At 37.5% G+C, this 19,691-nt stretch overlaps 2 protein-coding genes across 2 annotated transcripts; one reads left to right on the plus strand and one right to left on the minus strand.

Annotated features, from left to right (window-relative positions):
* Positions 1-198: 198 nt before the first annotated feature.
* LOC116296497 (coiled-coil domain-containing protein 93) lies at positions 199-14,916 on the plus strand. The gene is made up of 23 exons (XM_031704522.1): positions 199-327; positions 1,619-1,732; positions 2,441-2,535; positions 2,626-2,737; positions 3,454-3,552; positions 4,017-4,073; positions 4,368-4,465; positions 4,838-4,871; positions 5,386-5,484; positions 6,098-6,148; positions 6,968-7,054; positions 7,468-7,590; positions 8,896-8,958; positions 9,498-9,571; positions 9,674-9,755; positions 9,902-9,976; positions 10,445-10,516; positions 11,449-11,557; positions 12,100-12,182; positions 12,317-12,354; positions 12,927-13,011; positions 13,416-13,529; positions 14,622-14,916. Exons 1-23 carry the CDS (start codon positions 223-225, stop codon positions 14,676-14,678), a joined length of 1,926 nt encoding a protein of 641 aa, XP_031560382.1. The 5' UTR covers positions 199-222; the 3' UTR covers positions 14,679-14,916.
* A 1,004-nt stretch (positions 14,917-15,920) lies between these two features.
* LOC116296522 (uncharacterized) lies at positions 15,921-19,097 on the minus strand. Its single transcript, XM_031704551.1, has 3 exons — positions 19,000-19,097; positions 18,864-18,927; positions 15,921-16,671 (listed from the first exon to the last, which is right to left on the minus strand). Exons 2-3 carry the CDS (start codon positions 18,925-18,927, stop codon positions 16,304-16,306), a joined length of 432 nt encoding a protein of 143 aa, XP_031560411.1. The 5' UTR covers positions 19,000-19,097; the 3' UTR covers positions 15,921-16,303.
* Positions 19,098-19,691: the final 594 nt, after the last annotated feature.

The following is a 19,691-nucleotide window of genomic DNA, read 5'->3' on the forward strand; positions in this document are numbered from 1 at the left end:
CTAGCAAAAAAAACAAGTGAGATAAATTTTCAGTAAACTATTTAGGATTGGACTAAATTTGCAATTAAAAAATTGAAAAAAGAAAAAATTGGCTTATAAGGAAGTTAATTCTCAATGTAAATGAAAACTAAAATAAATGATTTAATAAATCATGTTCTTATGGGTTGCCTGTGTAGGCGTTTTCCTCTTCCATGGGTTGCCTGTGGTCACGTCCATGACAAAATGGCTGCTTTACAGTCTGGTCAATCTTCGAGATTTGCAGGAGTAAAAACGTTTAGTGAGAAGTTCACACAACCTGAATTGGATGAGCAAGGACGAGTTCGAAAGGTTAGTGACGTTTTTGTTCAACGAATAATATCTGTGCGCGTGAAAAAGAAGGTGAAAGTTGTGCCTGGCACCAGCTACTGTTCCTTCTCTCTCAAACTTTTCTTCCAAAAACTATGGTCAATTTAAAAGTTTATAACTTTAATTTCCATCAGAGAAAAGAGTAACTTTGATTTTAGAAACCTTATATCCAAGAAAAGGTACTTGGTATCAGTGAAGCGTCCCAATACATCCAAGGTTTATATATAATAGTTGTACATACATGTATCACTTCCTACAACCCTCTCTACATTTCCTGCTTTTGTGTATTTGTATTAGATTTTAAGCTGATTTTACAAATCTTTTTTAGTTTCATCTGCAAAAAAATCTATCAAACTCTAGTGTTCTCTAGCACTCATAACTCTCTAGTAGGCTACGACTTAGGGAAAGAAAGTGAGAGAAACGCAGAGAGATGCCTGTGTAGGAGGCTACCATTTTTTTAGTAGTGGTAGCGGTAGTGGTAGTGGTAGCGGTAGCGGTAGCGGTAGTAGTAGTGGTAGCTGTAGTGAGTGTGGAATGTGACGTACAAGGTTAAGTAATTAGTCACTGGGTAGAGAGATATGCTTAGCTACATGTAGGACCCCCATTTATCATCACGTAATTTTATTAGTGGTAGTGGTAGTGGTAGTGATAGTGGTACCTGGGGGGAGGTACTCCCCTATATTTGCTATACGGGTATGTGCCGCCCTATAGGGTATGGTTTTTTGGCTTTTGGGTCTGGGGTAGGGTATCATTTTTTGACATTTTGTCTGGGATAGGGTATCATTTTAGTCTGGGATAGGGTTAACGATTTGGTCGTTTTTGTCTGGCGAATAGGCTACGCTTTCTGCCGACCAAAAACAATAAAAATGTTAGTAAATATTGAATGCAATCGATTGTAAAACCCTATTTTCCGTCTTTTAGTCTGGGATAGGGTGTATATTTCTTAGTTTTAGTCTGGGCTAGGGTACATGTATGTATAATCTAAATTTTAGGTCTGGGATAGGGTCATGCAGGGTTATGAGGTCCTGGCGGCACACCCCTACCCAAGTTGGGTTGGTAGAACCCCTCCCGGGTAGTGGTAATGGTAGTGGTATTGGTAGTGGTAGTGGTAGTGGTAGTGGAAGGGATAGGGGTAGTGGTAGTGGTAGCGGGTGTGGAATGTGATGTAAGCTTATTAGCCACTGGGTAGAGAGATATGCTCAGCTAGGACCCCTATTTATCATCATGTAATTTTGTAAAAATAATAAAGATTTATTCATTATTATCTTATTAGGTTGAAACCAGAGAAGATGATGAACAAAATATAAAGCTGTCAGAGATAATTGAGCTCTTACTTGCTGCCGGTTACTTCAGAGCTCGTATCAAAGGTCTCTCATCTTTTGACAAGGTGAATTACATTTATTAATAAACTATCGGAGTACTGTAATGATTAACCTGCATATGAAGGTTGAAAAAGCACCTCTCCTCTCTACTACGCTATGATAATACATTGGTTCTGAGTTGTAATGATCTCTGAGTATCAAGAGTATCAGCATCCATGAGCTGCAATAATGCAATAGGCTCTTTGCTGGACTTTGTTATGTGGTACTGTAACAGCAGGAACTTGTGGATAAATTGAATCGTCTTAAAAAACTTTAGAAACCGATGTTTCGGATGTTAGTCCTTCATCAGAGTAAGTACTGTAACAGTATGGCCAACAAACAAACTCTGATGAAAATATAATCAAAAAGAGCACCTCAAAATTAATACTTGCAGCCAAATTTTCACTCAACGTATTGTGATCTAAGAGGAAGGAAATATATAAAATTATGTATATATTTTGTGGTGTGTATGTGTTCCAGCTATATATTTTTGGTAAAATTTCACATCTCCTTTATCACTCAATTTTTCATTTTGTTATCAGAGCTGGTAATTGTTGATCATGTTTTGCCATGTAACCAATTCCAGTATTTCAATAGTTCATTTCAATCAGGCAATACGCTTTTTTTTTTAGTTTTAATTTGACCAAAATTGCCTTGCTGGCTCGCTTGCCATCCGCAATACACTTTTTACAGTGTTTTAAAAGTGAAAGTCATTACTGTTTGCTTGGCCTTAGGTTGTTGGAGGAATGACATGGTGCATATCTGTCTGTGACTTTGATGTTGATGTTGACCTCCTTTTCCAAGAGAACTCTACCATTGGCCAGAAGATGTATGTATTATATTAATATATATCAATGCTTTATTTATGTTTTGTTTGTTAATCACTTTATATAACATTTCTATGTCTCTATTTTATCAGTGCCTTGACTGAAAAGATTGTAGCTGTCTTGCCTCGTATGAAATGTCCTCATCGCCTTGAACCTCATCAAATCCAAGGATTAGATTTCATCAACATCTACCCTGTTGTGCAGGTTTGTATAAGTCCTATCATTATATATTACGAAATAATGCTACATGTATATTAATTTTAAGCGTCATTTCGTTCTGAATGGCCAGATTTTTTAATATTGCAATCGCCAACAACCAGGGATTAACATTAAGATTTTGAATTCCCAAAGACATATTAAACTGATGTTATAGTAACCGATCTTACTGATATTACAGTATACTGATATATTATACTGCTGATCACCTGTTTACAGCTGCTGTTCTTTATATGTCCAGTTGATTGTTTTTTTTATCAGAATAAATAAAGATGTTATTATTATTATTATTATTATTATTATTATTATTATATTATTATTATATAACTTATATATGTCTGGGTAGCAAGTAAGAATATTTCTTTTTGCCAGGATCATATACAATTATATATGTCCATTGATGGGAGGGAAGGGGTAAATTAGACCTAGTCAAACTCAGATTTTGGCATTATTTGCTACTGTAAGTTATGACAAAGCAGTCATGACGCTTCCCCAGAAAATTACATTTCACCCCCCTGGCCTACACAGTACGTAATCCCAGCCTTGGCAAAATCTTTGTTTCCATACGTTTTACCATGCTTACGAAGTGAAGAATTGTTTTGGTGGTGAAAATTTGGGCCAACGTTAAAAATGTATCATTGGCTTCTTTGTTGATAACTTTAATATTGTTTAGCCTCATGGTAAGTGTTGTTATCTATTTGCAGTGGCTTGTTAAACGTGCAATTGAAAGAAAGGAAGAAATGGGAGACTACATCAGGGAGTTTTCTGTTTTCCAGTTCAATAAGTTTCATACCACTCCCAAGGTACAGTATGTTGGTATTAATTATTGATGTATGATTGATTTGCATTCAACAAATTTAGCGTGGTCTATACTGTACTCTTGATTTTATGGTCATCAACAAGTTAAATTGATCAGTGCTCAGCTGCTAATTAATGTCCTACTAATAATACAGCTTGATTGTATAGTATGCTCAACAACAAGTTAATCAGTGCTTGCTAAGCCGTGAGAATGGCCTACTCTGTCAGTGCTATGATTGTAGATACAGCTTGTTTGCATGCTTAACAACAAGTCAATCAATCAGTGCTTGCTCAGCTGCTAGAATGCCTAATGCTCTGTCGGTGCTATGATTGTCAATACAGCTTGATTACATGCTTAACAACAAGTTAATCTATCAGTGCTCAGCTGCTAGAATGGCCTACTCTGTCAGTGCTATGATCTTAAATAAATTTAATAAAGTTTAACAAATATCGTGTTGGGTTTCCTTAGGATGATGAGTTCAATATGAAAAAACCAAAATGCTTGGAAACCATGACAGAGCTCAAGGTACAGTATGTAATGCTTTAAAACTATGAAATATCTTTCCAGTTTCAGTAGCTCTATATGAATTAAGAAATATGTGTTTTAGGTTTGAATGATGTTTCTTTACACTTCTTATTTGCAAAGCCAGCTGCACACACGGATAGCTTTTTTTAGAATGGCATGCTCTATTCTCCACTATTACACTACAATTCTCAACCAATCAGAGCACACGTAGTGAGATGTATCAATTGAATATTATTCACTAGTGGTCTACCAGGGGATAACAGCTTATTATTGAGCTAATTTTGTTTTGGTCAGGATACCTACAAGCCAAAGAGAACCTATCGCAAGCCAGGAGACAGTGCTGTTGAAGATGAGGAGACAAGGGTCAGGACTACTCTACTAGAATATGGATGGTGAGTATGCAAAAATTAAAAAAATGAAAAGTTACCATCAGATAAGGGATATATCTAGAGCAAAAACAACATTATTGCTGCTGTTTTCATTGTTATGTGCAACATTGCTAAGACAACACTCACAAGAGGGAAATTTTACAATACAATGTTATCATCTTCTTGTACAATTCAGAATTGATAGATACTCGTGATGTTTTAGTAAAGTTCCCAATTTCTAGAAGTCAAATTTTGAAAACGTTTCAAAACATCGCTCGTACCTATCAATTCTAAATTGCACGTGAGAAGATCGTGTGATTTCTTATGCAAAACCATGGGTCAGTGCATCCAGTGAGTGCATGTAGTATTGTTTTCTTTGTTGTTTTTGGTTTACAGGCAATTTGGCTTTAGTAAAGAAGAAAGAGAAAAGGTACAGGGTACCGTCGTTAATTAAGGATTATCATGTTTCCGAACAAAATGTTATGTTAATTATGAAAATAAATATTTTTTACGCGATGATACAGGAAGTTATTGCTAAGTACCCCTGGCCAGAAGCTAACTTTAATGTATATGACCGCTACCTTTATTGTGAAATTCACAAAAATCTATTGCATTCCCTCCTCATACTGTAGGCAAGTACATTCGTTTCGTTAATAGAATACCTTCCATGAAACTGTCATATTACACATCAGGCAAAACCACTTGACTGTGGGAGAAATGAATATTGTGAACAAAGCACGTCACGGGTAAAACAACTTACCCAAATGACTTGTAAGGTGAAACGACCAGTTACCCTCCTGTCACTGAGTAGCTTAGATAGCTGGACTATAACATGAACATGGTCATGTACTTGTCAAATCAAATCACATTCGATTGTCAATTTTCCTGATAATTTTGTAGCAGGTTTAACAAATGTTTTTATTTATTTTTGCTATGTATGTTAGGACAAGGAGAAAAAAGAGAAAAAGAAAGCAGCAGCTGCTGCAACAGGTCGGAAGAGGGCACCTTCTGGGGGAGAAGAAGATGAGTACCTCGTTGAGCAGGTATGTGTTAGCAGATAGAAAACATTTACTAAAACAAATAGTAAATGTGTTCAAAATTAGTATATGTAACAGGACTCCATGCTGTCCAATTAAGAAATAATTGGATGAGGAAAATTCCCAGGACTGACAAAATTGGATGAGGCTGTAGGCCAAGTCCAATTTGGCAGTCAGAGGAATTTTTCGAGTCTAATTATTTCTTGATTGGGGAGCATGAAATTCCATTACATATTAATTATATAGCTGCCTCATTAATCCCATATCAATGAGACCTGTCCAATTAAGAAAATAATTGGACAGTTACCTATATGGGATTAATGAGAAGCTGTATTATTAATAGCGTTAGTGTGTAGTTGATAAAATAGTTGAGCTGGGTTATTTTTGGCATATTTAAAATCAACCCTGTGCTGTGCTCTGGGGACTGTACAGAGGCTGCTGGAGGTACAGTACTGCCTTCACATTGCTTCCAGTTCAGCCCTGTTGAGCTGCACCGCTGCTGTAATTTTGGTCCATGGTATCTATCAAGATATTGATTTGAAGCATAAACAGTGTTGTTTTTGTTGTCTATAATATAATTGATCTAGTTTGTTTGATTCATGTTGTTTTTGTCTCATAGAAACGTCTGTCATCATTGTTGAAAGGAATGTCAGCCATGGAAGGAAAAGAGGTAAGAATGAAAAATTCAATCCATTTTCTTAATCATATTTCAACCAATGGATTGGAAAATGTTTTCATTGATCAAGAAAAACTAATAGCCAATATGGGCACCAGCACAAATCTCTAGCACAAAACCAAGTAATTGTGGTTTTTCAGCTCCTCTAAAAATTCCTCTGACAATTTTTTATTTGACATTTTATATGAAAGTGTAAGTATTTTGACAGACGAAAATAACAGAGTAATTTTTTTGTGATAATTCTATTGATTTCTTTGTTCTAATTTGTGTGTACGTACTAGGTAGTACTAGGTTTCCCATCATGCTTTTTGCTAGAGATTCGTGCTTGTGCACATATTCTTTCAAAATTGATTAACGGATGCCAAAAAGCAAGGTGTTTAAAATCATATCTAGTAGTTTTTTGTTCACATTATTTATGACAATGGGTATAATCTAGAATGGGAGAACTCTTCACCTAAGGAGACCCACTGGCAAATAAAACATTAATAAAAAATATATTGCTATTTAGCAATGCCATCTTTGCAGAGCTGCTCTTTGATCACGGATTCCTGTTGAAATTCAGAAGTTGGTTTTTGCGCAGGGAGAAAAACCAGAGAACCTGAAGAAAATCCCTCTAAGCACAGGAGAGAACCAACAAATAACTCTATTCCCACATGAAGTTTGGGAATCAACCCCAAATGTTGTCACCATTACTCCACCCATGCTTCCTATGTTTCTTGAATTGATGGAAGTCTGTGTTAATGGAGCCTTTGCTGTTATGTTTTCCTATACCGATACATGTCTAAGGTGGAACTGACGTGTTTTGTTTTTCAGGGAGCACTGTCATCAAGTGCTGTTGGCTCTATTGTGGATTTGCAGTCTGAACAGATCTCACAGATGGCATCTGAGTATGCCGAGAGAGTAAGTAAAGAAGAAGAAAGCGTTTCGACAGCATATCAAAAGTCTCAACTCGTATTTGCTGTTCAGTCCAGGCTTAACGCATTAACCCAGGCTTGAAGTATTGAAAATGAGGAGTTGACAGGGTTTCAAAGTACAAACAATAGAGTAGTTTCAGTACGAGGCACTGTGCCATAGCAGGGTAAGCCTCGATTTGTGTAGAATATTCATGTGATCCAGTGAAATTCTGTAGAATTTCAGAGTGTTTGTATTGTTGAAGTTGCGCATTTTTTGCATTACCGTTGTTGTTTGTGCAATATTTAGACACTGATTCGAGTCTAACCCTGAGTAAATGAGTCTGTTACTAAGGAACACAGCGGTAATTTGGAACTCGAAAATGGTCTATTAATTTTTGGGTTTGCTTTCTGATTTTACAGCAAGCAGAGCTCCAGGAAGGAATAGAAGGGAGAGGAGAAAGAGTTGGAGGTGTTCAAGCTCATAAGAGGATGGTTGCTTCACTTGAGAAGCAAATTGCTCTGCAAGAAAAGAAACTTGAACAGGTTGGTACTGGAGACTTCATTCCCTGGAAATGGTACCCATCCCATTCTCTGGCACACTTATTCTGGTACATTAATGTCAAATTTAGTGCCTAAGCACTTAGACACTCTTGGAGCGTTTGCTCAGGCTTTTGAGGGAGTGAGTAAGAAACACCTTTTGTTATCCGTTTGCTCCATCATCAGCTGTGAAACAACGGCGCTGCGAACGACTTGCAATGGTGATCCACAGGAAATATCTACTAATAATAGTGGTGAAATAGGACGTTTGCATGATGGTGTCATTTGACTCCCACTACCATAATGCTTCGCGAATTTTAACTGAACAAAAGAAAGTGTGCAAGGGAGTCTGGTAGTAGAGCTCAATGACGCCATCATGCGAACGTCCTATTGCAATTAGTCACTTGAAACTTGAAACTTGTACAATGGTCATAAAAAGCGTCGAGATGTTGCATATATATGATATTTTCAACCAGGGAGGATACTCTTTCAACCATGTATGTGCATGATGATTGTATTTTAGTGTGATTATTAGAAACAACATTTCTTAGGCCCCTTCCACACGTATCCGTAAATTTTTGTATCCGCAAATTATTTTTTGCGGATACGAAAATGTTTGCGTCCACACGCAGCGTATTCGAAACGTTTTCACCGTCCACACGTATCCGTTTTCGTAAAATTTGCGGATACGGACACAAAAATTTGCGGACACGTGTGGACGAAACCCGTATCCGTAAAAAAAAATTGCGGATACAAAAATTGCGGATACAAAAGTTTGCGGATGCGTGTGGACGGGGCCTTAAGGGTCCGGCCCCATAAACAAACATAGTTGCGTGACGCGTGCTACGTTACTCCTAATCTTGGCCTTATGGCGCGACAATATCGATTCAGACCAAGCAAGGCTAGACTTGCTCCTAGTCTTGTTCGCTATAAGGCCCCGTCCACACGTATGCGGAAATTTTTGTATCCGCAATTTTTTTTTTGCAGATACGGGTTGCGTCCACACGTGCCTGCAAATTTTTGTATCCGTATCCGCAAATTTTACGAAAACGGATACGTGTGGACGGTGAAAACGATTCGAATACGCTGCCTGTGGACGCAAACATTTTCGTATCCGCAAAAAAAAAAAATTGCGGATACAAAAATTTCTGGATACGTGTGGACGGGGCCTAATTTGTTTCCATTGCAAACTAGAATTTAAATACTTGCACTTCCGGTTACAACCGCTTACCAAGGGGAATAGCACGAAGGAAACGAAATAAAAGGCGAGTGAAATAAAAAGGTTTATTTTTTGTTAAAATTTTCTTGTAGATCACCGAAAAGCAAAATCAACTTCAGGTGTCACTAGATGAATCACACGAACAACTGAACCAGGTAAAAATAATCAAATTATAATAATATAAACCTGTGTACGTATCAGGAAGACAGGTACTGTACACTCTATCTGGCTGGATTTACAGCAACTTACAACCTTTTTATACAGTCTTATATCTGCTTTAGATGGTATGATTCAGTGGTAAACTGAACACGTCTGATCACGGATATACAAAAGAATTGGTCCAAGACTTTACCCTGGCCAAGAAGGACTCTTATTACCCTAGGTTCCAGAGGTTCTTCAGTTTTTTATCCACAAAACCTAACATTTCCAAGCTAATTTGTAATTCAATCAGTAAGTTATTTAGCCGTGTCTCGACTTTGACGAGCCCATAGCTTGTTTCACACTGTGGCTGTCATTCGAAGGGGTAACTGGTCAGAGTAGTCCTTAGTGTGAGATAGAGTACTATCTGTGAAGCCTGGTGGATTAGGAAAACAAATTGGGCAAAACTACCAAATGCAGTGGGTAGGATTGAAGATTGCATGGGATTTTTCAATGACCGTACAAGACACATCTAAAGATTAGTATTTGATGACAGGTTACGGCGAGAAGTGACAGAATAGATGAAGAAATGGCCAAGCTATCAGAGATGGAGAAAGGAGAGAATGCGGTGTAAGTGTTGAGTAGCAGAGATATATATCGTATAAGGATCACCAATGAAAAAGATGCCCGTGCTTAATGTTTTTACTGATAGAAGTTTTTATACATTCATAGAATCCTTGATAGGCTTCGTTCTCTTGTTGCCATGAATGAAAACCTCAAGAAACAAGAGCAGCAGTTCAGAGCACATTGCAAGGTAATGTTTAACCAGGGCTCCCATCAGACTTTATTTCTTCTCCTTTCCTTGTTGTTTTTATAACCAACTACTCCGGCCACTTTACTTGCAAAGTTGGGATCCCTGTGAAAGATAATTACTAAAGCAGAAGTGTGATTGTTCTACAGGAAGAGATGACTCGTCTCCAGGAGAACATTAACAAGTTGAAATCAGAAGAAGGTGAAGAAGACAGTGAAGAGAAGGTGTGTCCCCCCCGTATATTAACGTATTTTTAAGAAGCCTCTCACAGTAGATTAAATCTAATTGTAAAGTGTAAATCACCTATTCTCTGGGCCTGACATTGATGGTACAAGGTTATTTTTTCTGTGTTGTACAGCAAATACTGCCATTCTTTAATTGCACGCATGCTTAGATTGTTTTTTTTTATAGAAGTGGTTGCTTAACTTTGCTTTACTCTTTCTTACATGTTGGTGCATATTTTCTTCCTTCATTCCTTCCTTTACTTTACTCCCTTATTCTTTCCCTTTTCTTCCATTTGCTAACTATCTTCTTTTCTCTTCTCTTCTCTTCTTACCCTATGACCTAACCATTTTCTATTCCATGTGAATTTCAGCCCGGCATTGCTAGCGACTTGAAAACATTGTCTACTAGATTGGCTGATCTCCATGTTGACAGATCATAACGTTGTATAACATTTTCATTTTCCTCAGGAGCGAATGGAGAGAATCGAAAAGCAGTACGAAGCTGATAAAGCGAAACTTCAAAACATTCGATTGTTATTGGTAAGTCGTAGGAGTTGGCGTATGATAATTGTAATGATATTAGAAATCACGATTTTAAAGGGTAGGGATCAGACTTCAACTTGGCTTCTATTTCCTTGCCCTAAAACTATATTTATCCCCACACTTTTCAATATGATAGATTGATCTTAGGTATAACTAACTAATTTTCAGTTACACTTCTGCGATCTCAGCTTTCTTTTATCCTCCAAAATACTAATTCGAACTTTTCGTTGCGGGCAGGGAGGAGAGAATCAAGTTTTTAATTTTGACATCTCTAAGCTGTATGCTTTGTATACAGTGTATAGCACTATGCCGTAGGACTGGGAAATGCGAAGCAGAGACATTTAAAAAAACTGTGTGTGTGTGTGTGTTTGTTGGGGGGACGGAGCTTTAACCTATAAGCCCCTCCTTCTCCGCGGTCCCTCAGAGATGGCGTTGCGCCGCAGACAACCAACGCAAAATATTAGAATGATTTTAAGAAATTTGGCTCTTTCTAAGTGTTGCGAGGTACTTAAAGCATGAAGACAATAAAACAATCAGGGGCGGATTTAGGGGAGGGCCGAATGGACCGCGGCCCCCCCTTTTGCTGAATAAAAAAGGGACAAAAAGCGGAGAGCAAAAAGAAAGTATAGAAAAAAATCCTAGTCAAAATCCCTCAAAATGCTGGAAAACGCATTTCTTAGGATCTCAATTTCAAAATTTTCCGGGGGAACATGCCCCGGAGCCCCCTAGTTGCTCCCGCCTCCGGCGGTCGATGGATACAGGACTGAACGGCCCCCCCTTTCTGAAATACCTGGATCCGCCCCTGACAATAACCAAGGATAATGAATTTGGAGCCAAACAATACTAAAGCTTTCTACTTCAAGAAAGACCCAGAAATTCTAGATAGGATACCGCAAGTATATCTGATTACTGAACGGTTTATATCCCAGGCACGCAAGAACAGAGAGATAGCAGCACTGCAGAGAAAGATCGATGAAGTACCTTCACGAGCTGAACTCACGCAGTACCAACGTCGCTTTGTCGAGCTTTATAACCAAGGTTAGCTCTCCAACGTTACTCTTATTCCGTAATCTTCATGAACTGACGAAAGTATGGTCCAGGAACAATTAATAGTAGTCCAAGGGGGAATAGACTTATTCACATCCTTTCTCTGCCGATATACAAATCTAGATCACAAGATATTTGAGTAGAAGGTGCTACCAGCAGGTTAAATCAGTCTGCAAATGGTTAGAGCCACAAGGTCATCGGTATAAGCTGTCGTGTGTCATCCTCTTTAAATAAAGTAACTTATCTAGCGACCTCACTGGTGCTCAGATGATCACGTAAAAAGGCGTTGCTGGCGTTAAACATACATGCAGGCTGAAGATTTAGCTGGGGTCCTTCTGCATGTACCGCAAACTTATTGTATTCTTTGATAGCTTTGTTCTCTTGTATTACTTGGGGGCCTTTTGTTGTTTCTATTGAATTACATAAACTGTATCCGTTACCCGAAGAAAGAGCTTTTATGTGCATTTAGCTCTTACTTATAATTGTTGTAATGACCCCTTCCCTGAAGGCAATGTATATTTTTATTCGCTTAGTTGCTGCAACTCATAAAGAAACCAAGCAGTTCTTTACTCTTTATAACACTCTTGATGACACTAAACTTTATCTGGGAAAAGAGGTAAGTTAAAATCCGCAAAAATAGACTTCTACTTTTCGATACTGAAAAGCGACATGGTAAAACCATTGTAGCGCTTCCCAAAGTACTGCGTTTGTGTCAATATTTACTGATAATGAGTATAATTTGTCTTTCAGGTTAATCTACTCAACTCTATAAACGAAAACTTTGAACAGTAAGTTCCATTTAGAATCCTCACCATGAACCCAGGATTCTTTACTGATTGGGGTCCCTGTGGTAGCAATACAACAGATCCGAGTTGAGTCCGTTCAGAGTTTAGAAGGTGGTAGAGGTTATATTAGTATCAGGGAACCCATTTAATATTTTTTATACTTATGATGATGATGATGATGATGATAATAATAATGATCATATGACCCGTATCTGCCCGGGCGCGCGCTCTTAGAAAAACCTTCGGGAAAATGGCGTGAGCAGGGCCGTACGGCTTTGAGCGAGCAGGAATCCGTACGGGCCTGCTCGAAACCTGCAACCATATTGACATAATTTGCAACTTTTAAAATATCTTTTTTATTAAGGGTCATATGATAAAATGCTTATTGACTGAGTTAAGTCGGGCCGTACGGGAAAATATTTGGCTCTCGGTCATTTGTACGGACCTCGCTGCGCTCGGTCCGTACGGCGTCACCTCGAGCATATTTTCCCGTACGGCCCTCTCAGTCAATAAGTACATATAATTTTGATAGTATTAAAATATATTTAGCATTATTTTTTTTTCCCCATTGGCAGAGCCATGTCTTCTCCTGCTAACAAGGAACAGTTCCTTAATCAGTTTGATCAAATTGTCAAAGGTGTCATCACGAACAAAGAAAAGGCAAGTCAAAGATAATTCTGTACACTGCCTTCCTCTGCTTTTATCCAGGAGATTTCGTTCAGTATCCTCAATCGATTTCTCTTCGGTTCTAGTTCGGTTGCTAGGAAGCAATGTATTTTTGGGAAAAAATATTTTTCAAGTCAAGAGTGGCGCAGAGGTAGTCCACTCATCTCTCGCTTCTTAGTCTCGGGTTGATTTCTGATCTCGGCATCACATGCGAATAGAGTTTGTTAGATCTCTCCGTTGATTGGAGAGTTGTTGTCCAAGCTCATTGGTTCTCCTCTCCCCTCAAAACCTAACACGTTAAATTCCATTTCAACCTGTGGGTTAGCCATCTTCTGACTTAGATCAGCTTTAAGGGTTTTTTTAGGATATAGAAAAAAGATGTTTGGTTTTGTTTATAGGTTGAGAAGAAAAGGGCGAGCGAAAAGCAACGACGTGACGCCCTGAATGACGAGTACCTTGACCTACTGGACAAACAGCGTCTCTATTACAAGACTGTCAGAGATTTTACAGAGGTGAGTCAACGTCTTGTCGTGTTACAAATAGTCCTAATTGTACTTGGTGCAATGTTTACCCATTTCAGACCACTTGTAATTCCCTAGAGAATAAGATACTTCTTTGTTTGAGTTGTATCCATATTCATGCGTCTCATCATGCGCAACCCTTAAACAAAGAAATGATACTCTAGGGAATGGCACGTGGTCTGACATAGAAAAACATACCCCTTTTGTGAGACGGCGAAAATATTGCATTAAGGTCTAGCTTAGTATAAACATCTTTCGTTCACCATTCCATAAATGGGGTCGTTCGGACACAGCCTGTTGCACCAAGACGAATTTGGCAACATTAATTTAAGAATTCCAGTCGTCTACAATGCACTTCGCCCCTATCGTATTGTAGTTGACTAAGATTCTTTAATAATCACCGGTCTTCCACAGTTGTTTCTCTTCTCTTATCAGTCTTTGTCTTGTCTTTTTATGAAGGGGAAACTAATTTATTTATTCGTTCAATAGACGACTTGCACTAGCAGGTCACGTGACCCTACTTCCCATAACACGAGCAGCTGTGTCATAATGAACATCAGGAATGAAAAAAGCACCTCTATTTTACAAGGGTGGCGGAGTTTTAGCTCATAACAAGCGAAACAGGAAAAATGGCAATTAATATAAAATGGGATATTTCATAAGGATGTGGACATTTTCCCATACAAATCCTTATAAATATTCCATTTTATATTTAATGCCATTTATCCTATTGTCAACATTATGATCTGAAACGTCGCCCTTAATAATATTGTGCTGCTCTTTTTATTTCTAAAGTTCGTTTTCACCCAACTGCTTGTTTTAAGGGAGGTAGGGTCACGTGACCTGTTAGTGCAAGTCGTCTATTGTTTAATCGTTCGTTCATATAATTAATATGTCATTTATTTGCAAGTAATTCATGTCATTTTTTATTCATTCATTCAGTTATTTGTTTATCCATCCATCCATCCACCATCCATCCGTCCGTCCGTCCATTCATTCATTCATTCATTTTTTTTAATAAGTCAATTTAACGTTTTTAATTCATTCGTCCATTCAATAATTTATTATTCTACATATTATTAGGAATGTCGGAAGAACGAAATCCTCCTTTCAAAGCTCAAGAGTCTGAAGGTCCAGTAATCAGCCCAGTAGTCACCCTACTATCCAAGGACTTTCTTCAGATAAGTCTGTCTGTCTGTCCGGTCTTTTTTTGTTCTTTTTTTCCCGTATCTTTATAAGGAGAATTAATTTTTTTTAATAGAAAAATCACATAGAATGACAAAATATATCTATGATCTAGATAACCAATAATACTAGATGTTCTTAACATGAAATAGAAAAATGTGATGGGGAAAAAAATAAAACAAATATAAAGTTAGTGAAATGTAATCAGTGACCTTGATTTTTGATGTGAGGACCGGAAACGAAAACCAGATATTCGCACTTCACTTTCGATTACATAAACATCGGAATCCAGATTGGCTTAGCCTATAGTTGCTTTGATTCTAAATTCCAATTCGATCTGTGAGTTTGCCGTGCCCTTGATAAGCCCAGAGCCCGCTTCAGGGTATCGATAAAAATCTTAAGTTTCTTTAAAAATGGGTTTACATGCTACAAGCTCGCATTTCGTCCTGTGGCTTAATGTGTATACAGACCTCTTTACGTTTAGCGTAATGTTTTCCCATTTTGGTCCACGTGTCATTCCTAGAAAATAAGATTCTTTGTTTGAGTTGAATCCATATTCATGTGTCTTCTCATGTGCAACCGAGCGCAGAACCTTAAACAAAGAAATGATACTCTAGGGAATGACACGTGGTCTGAAATGGGCAAAACGTTCCACCCAAGGTAAAGAGGAATATTGGCCTACCCTCTAACGACGTGAATGACTTTAAAGTAGTGTTGACTTCCTAAATATCTTTCCGTATAAACTTTTAATTTCTATTTCTTTACATTCTTGGTTAATGTTTTGCCTTCTTAAAGTTGAAAACTTAAGCCATAAACTAGTGTTATATGATTTGCGTTTAAAATATTTTAGACTTTCAATATATCCCCCTACAGATTTGTAGCAATCAGTAATGTTCACTTTCATTTTCAAATCCTGAAAAAAACAGTTTTAAAAGTTTTGATTTCGGTTTCTTCCAGTATATTTTTCTCGGGGAAAAACTGAATTTCGTTTCTCTGGGGGGGGGGGGGGGGGGGGATTCGCTTTTTTTGCTTGGTGTCGCTTAAAAGGTTGTCAGTGGAACAACTATCGCTTGAGTTTCTTTTTTACTCAGACTCATTTTGCCTTGTTTATTCTTTTCTTATTTTGGTTAACCGCTACCCCACCCGCCAACACCCGTCATCCACCAGTTGTAGCGTCAGTAAAGAAGCGAGTCAGTATTTTGGTGTAATGTGTTTTTTAATACAAAGTGCACACGATAGTCTAACATAACAAAAGATGTCTATACTCGTTAACTTGATTCGTTCAAAGGATTATCAGCGCGTTTCAGTATGAAAAGAAATCAAACCTACACATTTGAAACTCCAAAATCTGTGGCCACAGAAGGATATTAATTAAGAATAGTGAAAAATAAACTCCAATTTTAAGCGTACAATTGTTGAATGAAAATAAAATTCACAAATCATCTTGATTTCCATCGTCCTCCTCCTTGCTTATCGATCGCTGTTTGTACAAAACTAAACGACATTGATTTCGAAAAACAATTTGCTACTTTTAAAATGCGGTGAAAGGTGTTGGCACCGCGTAGCTACGAGTATGGAGCTTATCTACCCCCTTGGCAACATCCAGCTGGGCAGGAGCTGACGCAGGTGTGTGCGCATACGGGTGGGCATGGGGGAGGTGGTGGTGGTGGTGGAGCGGGCTCTCCTGGAGGTCCGGGTGGTCCTTGAGGTCCTGGAATTCCTGGTGGTCCGGCTTCTCCCATAGGTCCGATGGGTCCAACGGGTCCTGGGGGTCCCATTCTACCGGAAGGTCCTGGAGGTCCTGGACGTGCTGGCTCTGGTGGTGGTGGTGGTGGTGGTGGTGGAGGTGGTGGTGGGGGTGGGGGAGGTAGACAACAAGATACGGCACAAGCTGGGGCACAAGTTGAGGGACATCCTGGTGGACATGGGTTGGCGTTTCTTTTGTATGCTGTCGATGGAAGACGCATTTTATCAGTTAATTTTGGAGCGTAATATAGTATGTTATTCGTATCAGTGCTATTTTAACTGGGTTGGCAAAAAAAAACAACAAAAAACAAAAAACAAAAAACAGGAAACAAAATAAAACCAACAGTATGGGCGAAATTATGAATACAGTGGTTTTCATGAACCCAAGAAACAAATCGTACTACTAGTAATTAAAATTAATAGTCAGAAAAACAGTGAAGTAGTGCTAAATAAGCTAAAATATATTTCACGAGTTTATGAAAACCACTCAATTATCAACCTACTAACTATAATTAAGAATCGATATTAACTCGATATTCTTGAATAACTATTAGTAAAGCAAAGTTAATTCTCAATGGAAAATTATTGGCTGAGCAATCTAGAATATTACTGTTTTATTACGATCGGGAATATTATTGGCTAAACAAACTATCATATTACTGGCTTAGCGATCTAAAATATTATTGGCTGAGCAATCTAGAATATTATTGGTTTATTACGATCGGGAATATTATTGGCTAAACAAACTATCCTATTACTGGCTTAACGATCTAAAATTTTATTGGTTTAGCGATCTGGAATATTATTGGCTAAACAAACTACCATATTACTGGCTTAGCGATTAAAATATTATTGGCTGAGCAATCTAGAATATTATTGGTTTATTACGATCGGGAATGTTATTGGCTAAACAAACTATCCTATTACTGGCTTAGCGATCTAAAATATTATTGGTTTAGCGATCTGGAATATTATTGGCTAAACAAACTACCATATTACTGGCTTAGCGATCTAAAATATTATTGGCTGAGCAATCTAGAATATTATTGGTTTATTACGATCGGGAATGTTATTGGCTAAACAAACTATCATATTACTGGCTTAGCGATCTAAAATATTATTGGTTTAGCGATCTTGAATATTATTGGCTAAACAAACTATTATATTACTTTCTTAGCGATCTAAAATATTATTGGTTTAGCGATCTTGAATATTATTGGCTGAGCGATCTTGGATATTTTTGACTAAGCGATCTTGAATATTATTGGCTAAGTCATTGATAGCCACTAGACCTTTCTTTTTTAATTAATGATTCATTAGTATTCAACAGGCCGTATCCAACACTAAATCTCAAATTTCGCCAATCAATCATAAATCATAAGAATTGAATGCCTCGATATTCTTGAATAACTGTAGGTAAAACCAGTTTAAGTATAATTGCCCAATAGAGAATATAATTCTTAGTGGAAAATTATTGGTTAAGCAATCTGTTATTGGTTTAGCGATCTAGAATGCTATTGGCTAAACGATCTATAATATAATTGGCTAAGCGATCTTGGATATTATTGGCTAAGCGATCTTGAATATTATTAGCTAAGTCATTGATAGCCGTGCACTAGAGCAGTTTCTTGTAACATTCAAGTAATTAATGATTCATTGGTATTCAACAGGTATCCAACAACACGAAGCATAAACTATTATTCCTTTGTTCTTTTGTTTCATCGAGATATTTCACAAAGGACATGGATTTTTGGATTTTCTCTGCGCAATAAGAACGTTTCATTCAACGTGTTCCTTCGATAGTTTCAGCGACCAAATTTTTAGACATCTTACTTCTAAAACTTACTGGAATTAATGTCTAAAACAGCTTCGAAAATGAACAAAAGGTCATTATCCTATTAGTTTGTTATATGGATTTCTTTGAATAGGTAAAATATATTTTCCAATTAATGAGATTCTAAAGTTTGATCAATTTGATTCGTTTTACTTGTTCCATTCTTTCTTTCTCTTTTCATTATTTTTTTCTTCGTTGCTCTAACAAGTTTTTCTTTGTGCAAAGGCATTCTTTGCGGGAAGTAATTAACAAAGAGAATAAAAACTACATAATTAGGATAATTTGATTTTCGGCTATTGAAAATTTTTCCATCAGTTGTCTTTATCTTCAACCGGTTTTTTAAAGAAGAGAAAAAACTAGAATCATTAAAAAAAACTTTTCTCTCTCCTTATTTGATTTTATCAAATGTTGATTTTCCATGTTTTAATAACTGACAGAAGTGAACTATTCTATTTGAAGTTCATAGTGTTATAATGGCTAAATGTTTTAACTTTTTTTGAATTGTGGTTGAGATTGAAAATGACAAAATAGCAATTGGAAAGAATTGTTGAAAAACTTACTGCTTCTGGCGTAGGTTGATACGACCATAAGGGCAAGAGCCCCGAGGACAAGCTTGAAGGCCATCTACAGAAACGAAACAGAAAACATTTAGAAGAAATGAAGGTTTTTTTCAGTAAGATTTTCCTCTCGTCTTACCTTGTGTGTACGCTTTGCAAGACAGCTACGAATGTTACTTGAAAGTCTCTAGCATTCTTTTTATGCGCTGAACGCTATCAATGATTAATCAGCAGTTACGTGTTATACACCAGTAAACTCTTTGTCTTTCCTCTTTTTGAACAATACAACCGTTTGGTACCCTGTTCCACCATATTGGTATTTACGCATGCGTAGTTCATGCCAGCGCCGTATAATATATTCATGATATAAAACCTATATGGTTTGGTCTTGTTAGTTGGTTTTATCTTTTTTTCTTGGATTTGTAGTGTGTTTTAAATGTTATTATCAAGGGACTTTGGTTGTCTCTGCTGTGTAGTTCAGTCTATATATCAGAAGCTGTCGTATTAAGACTAAAGCTCAACCGGTCAATTATTAATAGCTAGGAGCACCCGTCGTCTTTTCCAGTGACCTGTCCTCTTTCTTTTCATTGCTGACGTGTGTTTACCGCAACAAACTCAAGCAAGCGAACCAAGTGACCACGGTTCACTGAAACTGCTAACAAGTTGTGAAACTGCTTGTGCGAAAACAATTCAGGCCTTTACGGGATCAAAAGCCACCCGCTCTCACAAGAAAACAAATCAAAATCCAATGGTTTTACGATGACGGCATTCAATATGAGGGAGACTGTGATTGGTTGATTAGTATATTGAACGGCGCTTACGGTCGATTGA

Source organism: Actinia tenebrosa, unplaced genomic scaffold, assembly GCF_029948245.1.
Source record: "Actinia tenebrosa isolate PJP-AT-01 unplaced genomic scaffold, QUT_ActTen_1.0 PGA_scaffold4__44_contigs__length_22323623, whole genome shotgun sequence".
Taxonomy (NCBI): Eukaryota; Metazoa; Cnidaria; class Anthozoa; order Actiniaria; family Actiniidae; genus Actinia; species Actinia tenebrosa.